The sequence below is a fragment of the Crocodylus siamensis genome, chromosome 7 (assembly GCF_052110815.1).
Source record: "Crocodylus siamensis isolate JL-2025a chromosome 7, ASM5211081v1, whole genome shotgun sequence".
Lineage (NCBI taxonomy): Eukaryota > Metazoa > Chordata > Crocodylia > Crocodylidae > Crocodylus > Crocodylus siamensis.
In genome coordinates this window covers 84,620,860-84,636,661 of record NC_143401.1, presented here as the reverse complement: position 1 = coordinate 84,636,661, position 15,802 = coordinate 84,620,860, and the positions used below count along the sequence as shown (strand labels likewise).

General features: G+C 42.8%; 1 protein-coding gene across 4 annotated transcripts in view; it reads left to right on the top strand.

The window, feature by feature from the left end:
• The window catches only part of GRK5 (G protein-coupled receptor kinase 5), a 251,945-nt gene that overhangs the window by 211,464 nt on the left and 24,679 nt on the right, over nt 1-15,802 (top strand). For 3 of the 4 annotated variants that reach the window (XM_090056906.1, XM_090056909.1, XM_090056907.1), the window contains exons 6-9: nt 2,222-2,314; nt 8,474-8,537; nt 9,133-9,273; nt 9,965-10,155. In XM_090056906.1, coding sequence (XP_089913032.1) covers nt 2,222-2,314; nt 8,474-8,537; nt 9,133-9,273; nt 9,965-10,155 — 489 coding nt within the window. Of the gene's footprint in view, nt 1-2,217; nt 2,315-8,473; nt 8,538-9,132; nt 9,274-9,964; nt 10,156-15,802 lie in introns of all 4 variants that reach the window. The other variant, XM_090056910.1, reaches the window with a different exon arrangement.

The following is a 15,802-nucleotide window of genomic DNA, read 5'->3' as shown; positions in this document are numbered from 1 at the left end:
TCCTGTCATTCAGAGAGATTTCTCATAACCCGCATGACCAACAAATAGGAGCTTGAATAAAAATCTGTGAAATATAAACTGTTCATTCATGATTGCCAGGTCAAAAGCAATTAGCAAAATATTTTAAACAACCAACAAATTCAAGAAATTTATGAAGAACCCAGGTATAGATGAAGAAAAGCAAAATTCAAGAGATGGTTATTTCCTTTGCGACCTAGAGTCATATCAGCAAATAAATATAGCTATAAAATGAGCATGCTGATAGGATTCGAGAACTTATATGGACACATTGCCTATTCATTTGCAAGGAAGAATAGCTCCTCTTAGAAAAATTCTATGGATAGAGGGGGTTTTTTTAAGGAAGTGTCCTTATAAGTAGGAATCTGCCTAAATTGGGGTGAGGCAAAGTGTTTTTCATGGCGTGCAGAGCCACTTATGCAGGCGTTTAGCGGAGCCCACGCACCTCACTGCTGATTGGCTGAGAAGCCCTGTCCCTTTTCACTGATTGGCAGAGATCTGTGCTTTCTGCAGCCCCTCCCCTCACCACTGATTGGTGGAGAGACCCCAGCAGGAGAGGAGGAACAACAGGAGGCAGCTGCCATCTTGGCTGCTCCCCTTCCTGCCACTCCACCAGCCAGTGCCTTCCCCCTCCCCATCTCCCTCGTACAGCAGGCTGTGAAGCCAGGCAGCGGCTGCTGTGAGGACCATTGGCTCCCACTTGGAAGCCAGCATTTTATTTTTAGTAAATTTTATTTTTTTTCAGGCAGTCTCGGCAAGCACCATTTTGGCGGTGATTGCGGAAACTACCATTTTTTGCAGGTTCCATGAAAATCAGGAAAATGCAATTTAAATAGGTCCCTGCTTGTAAGTTCCATATAAGACCAGCATCCTGGCTAGAAAGGGGATCGTACAAGACTTGTGCAAGATTCCCATTGCTTACATGGCCCTTTTCTGGATGTCGTTTTCTGTCCCTGAAGTGCCCTTCCAAATTCTACATGGATAGAAAAATGCAGTAGGTTCCCCTTTAAATGAAAACTGTGTCACTGGTTGGTCCTTAGGAAAAATTAGGTTCAGCGAACTCACCAATCCAGAGCCTGTGCTATCACAGGGTCCTGATGGACTATTTTAAGTCAGTTCGTGATTGGATGCCTTCCTTTTTTGTTAAGTCCCTGTGACCAGGAAGCTGGAGAGAGGGTGGTAGGAGACTCTCATGCCCCACATTGGGTCTCTCCCAGTATAAACTGAGCTCTGTCCCTTGATGGCACTGCCAGGTGAGTCATTGGCACTAGTCAGCCATGCAGGGACCTGGGATAGTAGGTTAGCAGCCAGTTCTGTAGCACACCCTTCGCATCAGTGCAACACCAGCCAGTACCATCTTATTTCTCTAAGCTGTGACCTATGGGCCTGATTCATAAGATTTATCTCTGCCTCTGGCCGTCCGTTCTGCTTGCCATGCAATAGATCTCTGCCACATTTTCACAAGGGCTTTCTACCAAATCTTTGCATCAACTAATTGACCACCCAAGTTTTCGTCTGGTGCAGACCCAAATCCACAGCCTGCCCTCTTACTTTCTTCCTTTGTTTCATGCCACTAGCAACAGGGCAGGGTCATTGGACTTAATCACAGTAATTACTTTTCCCCAAAAGCATGCATTGTGGCTGATGCTTTCGCTTTAAATAACAGCAGCTGTGATGGTCACTTACTCACTGAGATGTGCTCAAGCCAGAAAGTTTGGATCTAGATCTAAAGATTCCCAAGAGTTCAGAAAGTTCAGCCTCAGAGGGAGTCGGTTTGGGCTGATCTCAACTGACCAACAGTTCCTGAGACTTGGGGCCTTATCCAAAGTCCGCTGACATCAGTGTTAACACTTTTTAGTGACTTCAGTAGGCTTTGAATCAGGACGTACGTGTCCAGGGCACACGACTTTACTTTGTACTTTGTTTATTATATTGGTGGCTGTTGGTGGAAAAATTTCAAAACCAGCGGCATTGTAAAATGAAACTTGTACAATGCCACCCTCGGTGAGATGCACAATACCTAGCACTTTGTTCCAATTTAGCGCATAGTAGTTCAAGTCATGTACAAAGTAAGGTAGACATAAATGGAGCAGCCTCACTTCAGAACAGGGTTGTAATTCTTTTTGTTATTGTTTGTTTGCTTTTTCTTTTGCTTCAAGTTCAGGATTATAAAATGCTTATATATCTTTTTCATCTGAGACAGATCTGTCCTTGACTACCTAAGTGGGGAGCCATTTCAAGAATATCTAGACAGCATGTACTTTGATAGGTTTCTCCAGTGGAAGTGGTTGGAAAGGTAAGAATTGCTGGTTTGTTTTTTGTTTTTCCCACTATTTTCATTTGCCTTGCAAAACATGCAAATGCTAGGTCCCAATGAGCCCTTAAGTGCGTGACATGTTGTTCCCATGGTTTTAATCAAAAACAGAACAGGGGACTTTCTTAAGGTTCACAGTCTTACAATGTAAAGTTAAACAGGTGAGGAGTGGGTTCCAGGGAAATGACATGAATCATGCCAACGCTGTCTGGATCTCTCGTTCCAATCGCACAAGCTTTTCCCCACTTCCCTCTTTCTCTCCAAGCAACAGCTCTTGCCTTTATGTGGCCCTCTGTTCCCTTTTACAAAGATCTGTAGCATCCTATTTCCTGCTCCCATAGGCTGGACTTCAAGATCCCCACTCCAGTCATAAAGACTTTCCTCAGTCTTAGTGTTTGACCATAGGTGCCCATTGCTTGGAGGGCCAAAAAGCAGATTGAGACTTTGTCCTGCAGAATGAACCTGGAAAAAAAAATGACACTTGCCTTCACACTAGATTCCAGCAGGCAAATAGCTGAGTCCCCAGCCTCAAAGCGATTGGTGCATGTGCTGAAAAATAATCTCCTCCCTTCCTTCCACTCTCCTCAGCCACAGGCCACAGAGAGCACCTTGTTCAGTTGCTGTATAGACCATGGCTTGTGCACCACGGACCCATGGAAAGAAATGGACTTTAATGGGAACTAGAAATCCAGATCCCCCCAGGGGGGTTGGAAAATCCTTGTGCATATTTTTATTGTATTCCCTGTCACAACGTTTTTTCTATGTTGCAGAGACTGCTCTGTCCCAGTGAAATCCTACAGGGAGCAAAAGGGCAGCCATCTTTTTAATACAAACTAAAACCTTAACTGAATACTCTTCCAGCATAGCAGCTGGCAGTAACTGGAGACAAACCTAACATAAAAGAGCCAGACCTACTGGCAAAGATGCACATACACATACACACCACTCAGTACATACCACCTTTTCCTTTTAGATAATGTAGTCACTTAAGTCTGGTCTTAGATGACCCAGTTCAGGGGTTGGAGTCACCCCACTGGAAATACAAGCAGGCTGTTTCAGCTCTTCTTGAGTTGCTTCCGAAGCTGGAGGATTTAATGGGTCTACAACAGCAGCTGATGGACTCGAAAGACCTGGTCCTGCTGGCACTGTGAGGCCTTTGGATCTGCAGGTAGTATATCATCTGAATGCAGCTTCACATCTAGTCAGCATGTCTGCAAAGTGTCTTGTTATCTGGAGTCTTGGCTTTGTATGATGCTGGTCCTGTAGTTTCATGGACACCTTGTTGTACAAGATGATTAATCTTTGCATCAGTCTGGATGGAGGGTGAATGCAACACAGTAAGGCTTCTTTCAAATCAGTGCCACAGCCAGATCCAACATAAATTAAACAGGTGGGCCTTTGTACACATCTAGCCCTGCTTCAAAACCTTTGCTGAATTCCTTTAGAACATCTTGAATGGTGTCTGCCACATTGCCGTGTGCTCTTGTTAGCTTAATGCCCAGTGACTGAAACCATTCTTCACTTAGCAAGTTTGCTCACTGTCTTTTGGCACTTACAAGGTGGAGCACCCCTTGACCCTTCCTATAGCAGACACTGATACAGCGTTCTCCTTCTCAGTCAACTGTTTATTGTAGTTGACAAGTCCTGCTTTGCACAGAATAATAGCAGACGATTTTAAGGCCATCGCAATTCGTATGTCTCTTCTGAAAGGGAAGCAAACTCTGATCCTGCATCTACCTCCATGACATGGAAAATCTTGGAGCATCATTGTTGTGTAGGTCTTCTTTTGTAGGAACAGTGTTTCCACATTCTTGACAAACCCAAATGCACAAACATCAGTGAGCATTCCACCGCCTGAAACGCTGTTCAGACCAGCACCAGTATTTGTGGCAGCTGAAGGTGTACCCTTCTTTGACCTCTTTTCAGATGGCTTGAACTTCCAACGACTAACATGTTCTGTGTGACCCTTGCTCTTGCAATGATGGCACTTGGACTCATGGAAACAGCATGCATCACATGTGGCTCCCACCACAGCTATAACAGCCTCCTAGGGACAATGAATTTTTTTGGTCAGTGATGGTGAGATTTCTTTGGAGGATTCCCTTTGGGTTGCATTTGATGAGTCTCAGTCGCATGTTCGTGGATGGTGCTTGGATCCCCTTTAAATGGTGAGATCCAGGCTTGTGAGCAAGTGCTTCCTCTTGAGAACTGGCAAACGTTGAGTTTTGCTTTGCAAGGAATCTGTGTTCTAGTGTTTCATCTGAAACCCCAAACAGAAGTTCATCCCTCTGTAGAGACTCAACTTGTACCAAAATTACAGTTTTTGGACAGACAACACAGGTCAGCTTGTATGCTGCACTCCCTTCGCCCGGCAGCTGATTACGCTGGTTGAAGTGGAATTCATTCGGTGGGGTTGAGGCAAAGTGGTTTTTTAGTAGTGGGGATTTTGGCTAGGGACACAAGTGAGCAAATGAGATCAAAAGCCTGTGAGCCAAAAACGGTCAGTAGCACTGCACATTTCTGGTTAGCCTCAGTCATCTGATTGGCTTCTATGGTGAATAAGAAGATGAGCCAATTGGCACAGGAGTCCCACCTTAATGCTCTGGCCACATCAAATTCCTCATGTTGGAGAAGATCTGCACAGAAGGCAAAAGAGGTGGTACAGTCACACACCTGGCAATCTTCAAAAAGTGTCTCGATGCTCATCTTTCTGGGATCATCTGACCCCAGCGGTCTTTCCTGCCCAAGTGGAGGGGGGCTAGACCCAATGATCTGTAAGGCCCCTTCTAGCCCCTAACAACTATGAAACATGCGATGCCATGGGAAGGAACCCCTGGTCTGGGCTCCTTGGGATGTGTGAGGCCCCTTCTGTCTTGTAGCGGCTGGCACTTACAGTTTAGGATGAACCTGTAGCAACTTTCCTGTTCAGTGGGATCCCATCCTCATCACCAGATTTCACTTATTCCAGGGTTTCCCTGTCCTGGTGAGATCAGACACAGGGCAACTATCTTTATGGTATGAACAAAAGGCTTAACTAAATGTATTTGCAATGCTAAATTGAAGGCATGCTTCAAGTCTCCTGTTTCGACATTTGCAAACAGTGTGCATAAGTGAGACTGAACCAGCATGGGCTGGATGCTACTGACTGGGAAAGTAGATTCCCATTTTATTATTTACCCCAAGATGCTGGAGGCTAGCATGCCGTAGCAATTAATTACTAGTATAATGCTCTGCATTTTGAACTTTCTTCCTACTTGGGTCACTCTTTACTGCTGATAATCAAGTCAGGTCTAAGAGGCCTTCTTTTTGAAGGATCCTTTATTAACTGAAAACATGGGGAAATGTAGCATGTGTCCTAGCACCAGGTTTATTGCATATGCGCTTCCGGGCATACTCCATTTTCAGGAATCCTTTAAAGGCTTTCACCGGCACTCTCCTTGTTGGTGTGTGCCACCGCAGTTTGGAGTTGTTTCCACACTTCACAACTGAATTACAAAAGAAGATTAAGGGCCAAATTCCCAACTACTGTGAACCAACATAACCTTATTGAAGTCCATAGAGTCTGCCACTTTTATCCAGCTGAAAAGCTAGCTCTTCAGACTGAAAACAATCAACTTCAGGTGCCTGATCATCAGCCATTTTGTGTCAGTGCAGGCCATATCCCATGAAACCTATACACGGTCCATCCACCATGTCCTGTTTTGTTTAGCTCTGTTTGCTGTAGCCTACTTGCATTGAACAGAATCAGATGTTTCCTAGCGTTTTTACTCATTTCCCATTTATTTGCACATCGAAACTTGAGAATTTTCTCCAGTGCAATGGAGATTTTTTTTTTTTATTAACCCTAAAAATAAATTTGGCAAGCCATCAGATGAGCCTACTCAATTTAGAAAACTAAAATGCTGTTTCCGGGATTAGCAAAAAAATAACTTTACTATCATGGAATGATTAACAGCTCTTTCTGACAGCTAGTTGGCTGCAGCAGAACAGTCAAACAGTCAAATTATTTCAGGGACACTCAAGTCTATATCTATCACTGTTAATTGTTGCTTTTAATCCTACCACTGTTCATAAGGTCGTCTTAGAAGCTAGAAGCTCCTCCTGCTTCATCCTTTTGCATTTGATTGATCTGGTTTCTTTTCCCACAGTGCTTTAATGGAGCACACATGAACATGGTTCACTTCAATATTTATTTCTTTTATTGTCATCAACCTCCTCATCCATGTTGTTCGCATAGCTGTGTTACTGCACTCCCTCTTCTGGCACGCTGGCTTCCCTGCAGTAACGTCATCCTGAATGTCAGTCTCTAGAAGCTCCTAATGTAACTGCATTTAGTATAAGAGTAGTAATTAAAAAAAAAAGAAAGTTTTACAATGAGGAGAACACTCTCCATTGGATTATACAAATGTATGGGTAGTAAAGATTGTACGTGTTCAATTTAGGGTTGGAGTCCTGGTGCTACACCTGACTCTTATATGCAAGGTCTGTAACATCAAATAGTGGTAATGGGCTCAGTAGAAATTATTCTAAAATAGTGTTAACAACTAGCCTGAACCAGTCTAGAGGCCTTCTTGACAATTATAAGAGGCTCGATTGTGTTGAGGAAAAAGGAGAACGGCTGCTCGGCTCATTCTTCCTTCCCTATCCCTTCCTTCTTTTGATCAGCAAACCCTCCCGCTTGGGGATCGAGAGGAAGTTCTCAGAAAGTTTGGCACAAAGGAGGCACACTCCCTCCCCAGATGTCCTGCCGGTACAGTGAAAACACATGCCCGAAGAGGCAGGGCATTCTGAAGCGCAGCAGAGGGGTGGGGGGAATTGCCCTGTGCAGCAAGTTTCTTAGTGATTAAAGCTCTAGTAATTTTAGCAAAAATTGTAGCTTTTTTTTTTTTTAGTGGTTAGTTCATTCAGCAAAACAATCCGTTCTAGTTCGGCCCAAAGTTGCAGTAACGACTGAATAGCTTTGGCTGAAGATTGTATAGTTAGAGTCAGAAAATGATTTAAGAATTTCTGCCCCACTTCCCCCTTTCAACCAATATCTCAGTAACTGGGGCACTTGCCCAGGGTGCGTATGACCTATGTTCACTTTCCTCCTCTCCTAGAGGGTTTTGAAGCCACCTATCCCACCTCCCTTAACCACCAGACTCTAGAGTAGTCTGGGGACTGCTTCCCAAAATATCTTCTGTTGGAGCTGTTCCTGTATGTGGAACAGCTAAATAACCTAAATGTTCAGTCTCATCTGGATGGAGCCTAGGGATCCCACATCCCAGGTGAGTGCCCTAACCAACAGGCTTTGCAGTCATTTTCAGACTGGCTATGGCTTAGTGAATATTAAGGTATTCCATGCAGAATGAAACCTCTTCAGCAGCTGAAGTTACAGGTTACTTACTGTGAGGTAACCTAAAGCCCAATGAGCTGGGAAATGCAAGTTCAAGTGCCCAGATTTGACTCTGGGTCTCCCATTTGCTGCAGGTGTGCCCTGATCGCAGGCATGCCCTCTTGCGCCTGGCCAGCTCCATGAAAGGTGCCAAACTTCTAGCCCTTTGTTTCCTTGCTTAGCCGTTTCCAACTTTTGCTTGGATTCAGACCAAAACGTTTTGTTTAGGGTCAAGAAAAAATGAAAAAAATATGTTAGGATCTAACTGATTTTTTTTTTTAATCTTGTTTCAGAGGCCAAACTAAAAATATCCATATATTCACGCAGCATTACCTTTAATAGATGCATGTCTCATCATCAGATGATCCAGTACATGAATGTGTCTTTTCAAACTCCTTTAACTCCTCTTATCTTTAAAAAAAAAAAAAAAAAAAAACCGACAGAGGGTATCATGAAGACTCAGGAACCCCTTTAGCCTTAAGACTGTATCCAAAATTATACTGCACAGTGATGACTCACTAATGTGTTGTATTTTATTACAGCTTAATATGCTGAGATTGAAAAGTTCAAGCCATATATAGTATTGGAATAATGTGATTACCTAATTATATATTATATTATATAATGTGATTATCCCCATATAATGTAATTATATGATATTTATCTATTTTGTCCTTTCAGAAGTTTGAGCTGAGACAAATACGTCTTAGAAAGTGCATTAAGAGTAGAGTATCTTCTTTTATTCCTTTCTTATTTCTTTCTTTCAGGCAGCCAGTAACGAAAAACACATTTAGACAGTACAGAGTACTAGGAAAAGGTGGTTTTGGGGAGGTGAGTAATTCTGAAAGCTTCTGTTATGAATGTTTTTCACCTGGTAGGACTTCAGGTTAAAAGAAAGGGTGGGGAGTTGTTTTTCTAGTGGTTTCTTTCTTTCTTTTCTTGATGAGAAGCAGACTTTAACCACTTAATTGCTAAGAGCTTCTGTTAACGTTTCATGAGAATTATTACCCTTAATGGTCACTTCCAGGAAATGCTTTTGTGTTGGCAGTTACATTTGTGTGTGAATTAAGCTTCCTTTATTATCTGCATTTCAATAACACCAGAGGCCTCCATTTATGTTGGGGTGCAATAACATGTCTGCCCTGCAGCGTTCATAAGCTGAACCAAAGGCAACGTAGGAAACAGGCACAGAAAATTGAAGTCCTCATACCAAATTTATGCAACCATTCTGGAGATGGAGCCCCACGTTTCAGCTTTCTAGCCCTGTCTTCCACATACACAGCTTCACGTGCCATTAAAAAGAACTTTAAAAAGCCAAGGAGACGCCCCAAAAACAAGCAGGACCGTGAGGTGTTAAGTTTTGTGGACACAGAGTCTTTCCTTTAAGTTACCCAAGTAATTGTTTTCCCCTTTCCTTCCTGTTTAGGTGTGCGCTTGCCAAGTCCGGGCAACAGGGAAAATGTATGCCTGCAAGAGATTAGAGAAGAAGAGAATAAAGAAGAGGAAAGGCGAATCCATGGCACTAAATGAAAAGCAGATTTTAGAAAAAGTCAATAGTCAGTTTGTAGTAAGTATTACACTTGTCCTGGTCCTTGCTTGGAGGAAACTCTCCGAGCACAGATTTTATTGACATTTTTGCCTCTACTTCAGAGTATATAAAGTAGTAGAAGAAACTAGGTCACTGTTCAGTCCCTCAGCAGTCAGTTTGCCTGATTTCCCCTTTGTGCTCATGTGACTGTGCTGCGCCTGTTCTTCGATAGTAGTAATAATAAAAATAATAATCATAAAAAATTCAGTCGGCCTTTTAGCATGATTTACTGCAGCTGATGTGACTGTTGGATATTATGTTCAGCTGTCAACAAGGGAGCAAAACTTGGCTGACCAGTGGGATAGTAAGTGCAGTTGGAGAAGTGAATCCATTGATTTAAAATTACTCTTAATCTGGAAAGGTATGCTTAGAATGGATGTGATTTATCTGACATATAAAAGCGCTAGGCAGTTGAGCACTAAATTTGTCATCTTCTCATAAGCATAGCTGGAGTCAATAAATTACTCTATAATATTCTAATTTCCAATGTTTAATTGATTCTGTAAAAATAACCATTGTGCTGTAATAAGGCTTTTATTGTCTGTTCCCTTGGCTTTTGCTGCTGTACACTGATCCGTCAAATTATTTTCATTTTAATATCAAAGTTAGTGATGGATTCATTGCATCTTATGACCAAACTGCTGGAACTTTATTACAAATTTTCTTTTAGGTCAATTTAGCCTATGCCTATGAAACAAAAGATGCACTGTGTTTAGTTCTGACCATAATGAATGGGGGTGACTTGAAGTTCCACATCTACAACATGGGAAACCCAGGCTTTGAAGAGGAAAGAGCTCTGTTTTATGCGGCGGAGATTCTCTGTGGCTTGGAAGATCTACACAGAGAAAATACTGTATACAGGTAAGGGTCCCCCAGGGTCTTAGAGTATTTTTTCCAAGTAGAAAAAGAAATTGTGGGCATCCTTCCCAACTGCTCATTTTAATGCAGTGCAGTCTGTGTTTCGTATTGCTCAGAGCCTTGAATTAATACAGTAAGACTCAATAATAATAGAAGGAAGCAACAGCATTAGTGACTGCATCCTGTCTAAACCATATAGAACTAACAGAAGCTCCCTAAATCCTGTCTCAGCTTCCACCGGCCATGTGTCAAATCTAGACAGAGTCTTTATAAGATATTTCTTTAGGAGCTATTTCCTGGTTAATAATATGCAGAGATCTTTCTAAAGTATTGTACGTTTATTTTAATTAGCTAGATTAGATTGTGGCCATAATGTGCTAGACAGTTCACAGATAAAAGGGAGACAAAGTCCCTATCCCAAGGAGGGAACAAATTAGAGAACAAAGACAAGGGATGGGGGAACAGGATACAACATACAAGCAAAGTGATCAGGGTGATTATAGGCCTGTGGGTTGTTAATTACATGGTTGCTGGTTGTTGATGTTGCATTTGAAGTTAAATATACAGGGCCTAATTCTCTTATGTGCTAGGGCGCAAATCAATAGTAGCTGTAGTAAAGCGGAAGGTATTACCCCTCTTCCTTCCAGCAAGGAAACCAAATACACTCTTTCCTTCAGAGACAGGTGTAAAATGGGCATGAGAGCAGAATCGGGGTGTTAAATTACCTTTTCTTCACACTTTGTTTAAAGCAGCACAGGGAGTCTGCACAATTGGCTGCAACAGGAAATGTTTTCAGCCCAGCAGCAAATTCCCTCCCCCAGCCAGTACTTCCCTCTTCTGTCACTAAAAATGATGCATTGGGAAAGCTGGTTTGTTTCTTATTCACGTCCTTTCTCCTAGTCCCCCCACCCATGCCTTGCTGCTGCTCAAGCAACAATGCTGTCGCCAGCAAATTAGCGGTTGAGGCTAAGCAAGTCTAAGAAGGCAACACACTACATGGCATAAGTTCTTCCAGTCAGTAAGGGATCCGTCCCTGCTTCTCCCAGCAGAATGATTCTCAACTAGGGTGATGCCATGGCATGTCACGAGACCTTTTTAAAGGTGTTGTGGGGTGCTACATAATATTAGTAGTTAGGCATGCAAAAACCTATGCATGATTCACAAGATACACTGAGAGATTTCAAATGGGAAACCAGAGTGTTCAAAAATATTCTGATTTGTTGTGGTCTTTCTGAGTTCTTGGAACTGACAAAAATATTCTGTTATTATTCTGGATTGAAAAATTAGCAAAAATTACGAGTTGGCGTTTTCTGACGGGTACCCTGAGTCTAGCAAGGGCAGCTTGAAGATAAAAAAAAGTTTGAGGAATATAGGATATTTGAAAGAAAGGACACTATTCTGTTCTCCAGCACTGTCATGCAAGTGTGGTGCTGTATAGACTGTGACACATCCTTGACCTCTGTGGGTGGTTTCCAGATGAATGGGAGCAATGACTGCAGCCAGCAAGCATAATATGACCCCAAGTCTGTAAAATCTGGCATGAAGTCCCTGGTAGGGACCTCCCATGTGTCTCCACAAGGATCCATACTCACTGGAATCCTATTTTGTACAGTACAGGTGTCAGACCTATGGCCTGTGGGCTAGATCCAGCCTACAGCTATATCATCTAGCCCCCAGCTAGCCCTGGGTCTTGAGGGGACCCACACGTCACATGCACTGCACATGGCATGAGCTCCAGGACCTGCACAGCACATGGCATCCATGCAGGGCCAGTCTGGAAACTCACTTGTTTGCCACATGCAGTGCCTGTGGAGCCTGCTCCATCCTGTCTGGGGTGGGCACCACATGCAGTGAGTGCCTGCACCTGCAGGAGCCGGCACTGGAGCTATGATGTGGGGGTCGTGATAGACCCACATGAGTTTGACACCCCCATTGAAGAACATATGGAGAAGAGGAGCAGGACAGAGAATTTTTCTGAAGCCTCTGCCTCCACATTAGCTTATCACTTCTTTATGCCAGGACAGCATGTGTAAGTGCATGGGCAATGGGCCTTTGCAGGGCCAATTAAAGGTTATCAGGCTGGGTCTAGTTTTCATGGCTTCTATCTCATGGATACCAAGAAATAATTTTTAATGGATCCCTACTATACTGGTAATTTACAATTATATTAAATGCTTTTCTTTGTAAACCTGGCTTGTGAATTTATTATCATTGGCATCTGGTATTGAAGAGGAACTGGTATTGATATGACTACATCTGGGGGAACATGATGTGCGAGGAAAAAAAAAAGTTTTGAAGCCACAATTTACATCATTCAGGTGGCCATGTGCATTATGCAATTCCTAGTTTAATCTTTGTAGCCAGGAGAAAGCTATAATGAATGCAGTATTTGTTGTACTGTTATATCAGGTAGGCTGTGATCTTGCTTACTCTCGCAAGGAATGAGATCTGAGACTATTTGGAAAAGGAGATCATTAGGAAGAACATAGGTGCTGCAGGGTGCATCATGGATAATGTCATTCTAGTCATCAGTGACCCAGGAGATTTTGCTAAAGCACATAGAGGAACTGGTTGCCTATTTCATATTGAAAACCAGTAGGAGCTCTATGCATAACTTCTCTTTGTGTCTGAAAAATCTTCCTTCCAGTGTCCAGCATGACCTTAGGCAGTGTCATGCTATTTTTTGATTGAAATGTCCGTGTAAAATCCACTTTACTCGATAAGATCTAGTGTCACTTTTGTAAGTGCCCCAGCCAAATTCTCCTGTATTCTGGGCATTGAAATTGGCCTGTTGCTTTGAATGGAAATGTAATTTGGCTTTCTAAAGAGCTGCTTTGTGTCACCAGTATAATAGCTGCTGCTTTGTACCCCAAACAGTACCTATATTTCGGTGATAAGTAATATTACATCCTTGTATGTGCCCTTCTCTAGTAATACTATGAGAGGATCAGTGAAGTTCTGTGGTGTGTAATCCTGGGAAGAGCACCGGGGCTGCTGGGAGATCTTATATAGATCTATATAACACAATATAATACCTAAAATGCTGCAGCTTAAGTTGAGTGACTATAACAAAACACTCATGCCACAAACTTCATTTCTTTTTCTGTGTGCAGGATGTTTGTGCGTATATTAAAGACTTTCCAGATATGCTCATTAGTCAATAACTCACAAACCAGTAACTCTTTTGGGTTTGATGTGGTATTAGTTTTGTTACCTGGTGTGGGGTGTCTGGCATAACAAACCATGAGAGGAAACGGTATCTAATCGGAAACTGCAGTGAGAGTTCAGTTACTGGTGCTACCCGAAGTTTTCAGCTAACATTTCACTTTTCAACCTGCTCACTAATAGAGCTCAATTGTCATTCTTCAGGGAAAGCAAACATGAAAAAGTGTGGACTTCATCCAGTTATCACTATTTATTATTTATATTGCAGTAGTGCTTGGAGGCTTCAATCCAGATCAGGGCCACATTGCTGTAGACACTATACAAACTTACGGGAATACAGTACATCTTCCTAGTGTGAGCACAGTGATACCAGGATATACCAGTGTCACTTGTTCCCATGTTGGGAAGAGAAATAGATATCACTGTGTCCACACTCAGACCTGTAGAACTATTTCAGTTAAAAATATATATATGCATCCCTAACTTGTAAAGGCAGTAGTCAAACTTGCAAGTATAAACTAGACATAAGAGTCTTTTGCTCCAGAGGAATGGACAATCTAAGTAGGAAAAGTAAAGACTGGGGAAAAAGAAATACTATTATTATGACTTCCATTTTGTAGAAGGAAACTTGGGATACAAAAAAATTAAGTCTATTGCCTAAATGCAAGCGGGGAGTCTGCAGCAGAGCTGGGACATGAACCGTTATCTCCCAAGTCCCAGCGTACCATCCTAACCATCTTTCCTCCTGTCCGCAGCCAAAGCCTTCACGTAGCCATGCAGAAGTCTTTTCACTTACCCGTAGCTCCAGGATTAAACATGACTAATAACTGCCACAAGCGAAGGTGAAAGTAAATGATGAAATCTAAAGATCTCTAAGGAAACAGCTTTAGGAGTTTGAAATTAGCTGTAAAAGTATGTGGGAAATTACCTTTATCACATTTCTGCAACACCAGGAGCCTTTTGTTAACACTGAGAGATAAGTGTGCGGTAGTATGTTAAATAAAGTCATACATTTTTCTCAGCATTCAGCTGCCCTTTGGATTTTTCTGTATTGTTTGTTTGAAAAGTAGGCTGGGTACCACTGAGCACTCAGAAGAGTTTATCTTGTGAGGTCAAGAGGATTTTAAACAAGCAAGAGGAGGAGGAGAACGTTCATGGCACCCTGCAGGTTTTGCTGGAAATAAGCAATAAGAGCTAACATAGTTTTGGTAAATTGGCCCTCAGCATTGTCAAAAATTCAAAATACTCCCGTCCACAGAGAGCAAAACTGGGGACACTGAAGCAGAAGAGGTTGAAATGCCAGGTGGGGGGGTTCTTGCATGCATTCTCTCCGACGAGCCCCCTGCAATAAGTCTCCATCTCCAACACCTCTTCCTCTCAAGAGGCATAAGTAGGAAGTTTTCTACCTTGGCCAAGGGCTGCCATTCTTGTGTCCCCCTTAAGCCGGTGTCTTGGCCTGGTGTCTGGCTCACCTGTCCCTAGTTACACTGTTCAAAAAGAAGTGTCTCGTGTTGAGAAGCTAACAGAGAATTTAAACATACAAACAAGTTACCACAGAGCTGAAGAGATGGGATTTCACCACTCATCAACTGTTTGGCAATGACTGCTTGCAAGCAGGTGTTTATTCTGCAGTAGGTGGGTATGGATCTCCTACCCATGGTAACTCTCCCTGTTTCCATTGAGATCTGAGTTACCATAACTTAGCCACTTTATGTCAGACACCTGGCACACGGGGTAACAAAACGAAGTAATGATAACTACTAATCGCAAGATAGGAGCACACCTGCGTGCAGTTCCTGCTGAGCAGCTGACATGCAGTGACGTCCCACCCCGTTTTATCCTGCAGTATATGGTTTGTGTATGTTCAGACTCGGGATCAAGCCAAATCACAAATCCAGGCAGCTTTTAATAGGTAATGGGCCACATTTTTCACCCTATTACTTTACTTAGGTTGCGTGGGATGAAATTTGCTGTAGAACTTGGTCTTTTATGAGTGGGATGGTGTCTCGTCCGCCCGTGTATTGTCTTTTTTGGTCGCAATTCAGTCACCTTCAGACTTATCTCATTCTTCTTCCCCAGGACTGGTCGCAGCGTGAGGCTCCCTCTCCTTGTTTCCTTGTCTAACCAAGGTCAACCCTTACCTCCCTGATCCAGTATTCCCCATCCTGGTTTGGTGTCTTCCCCTCCCTAACTTTGTAAGACTTTTCCCCTTCTGTTATGCCTGAGTGTTGGCAAAGGGAGACATAATGTCCCTGATGTCAGTTCTGGTATGTGGCATGACAGCAGCCCTCAAGTTATGAGAAACCTGAAAGTGGCTTTATAATGAGAACCTTACAGCAGGGGGAGATCCCTGTGCTATCTATATAATGTAATCTCACTGGTCACTGTGGCCCCCATGCTTTACCTGTGACAGGTGGTATGTCTTATGGTTGTGTCCAGGCTGACTCGATCGCTTAGCTAATAGGTTAGACCAGGGGTCAGCAAC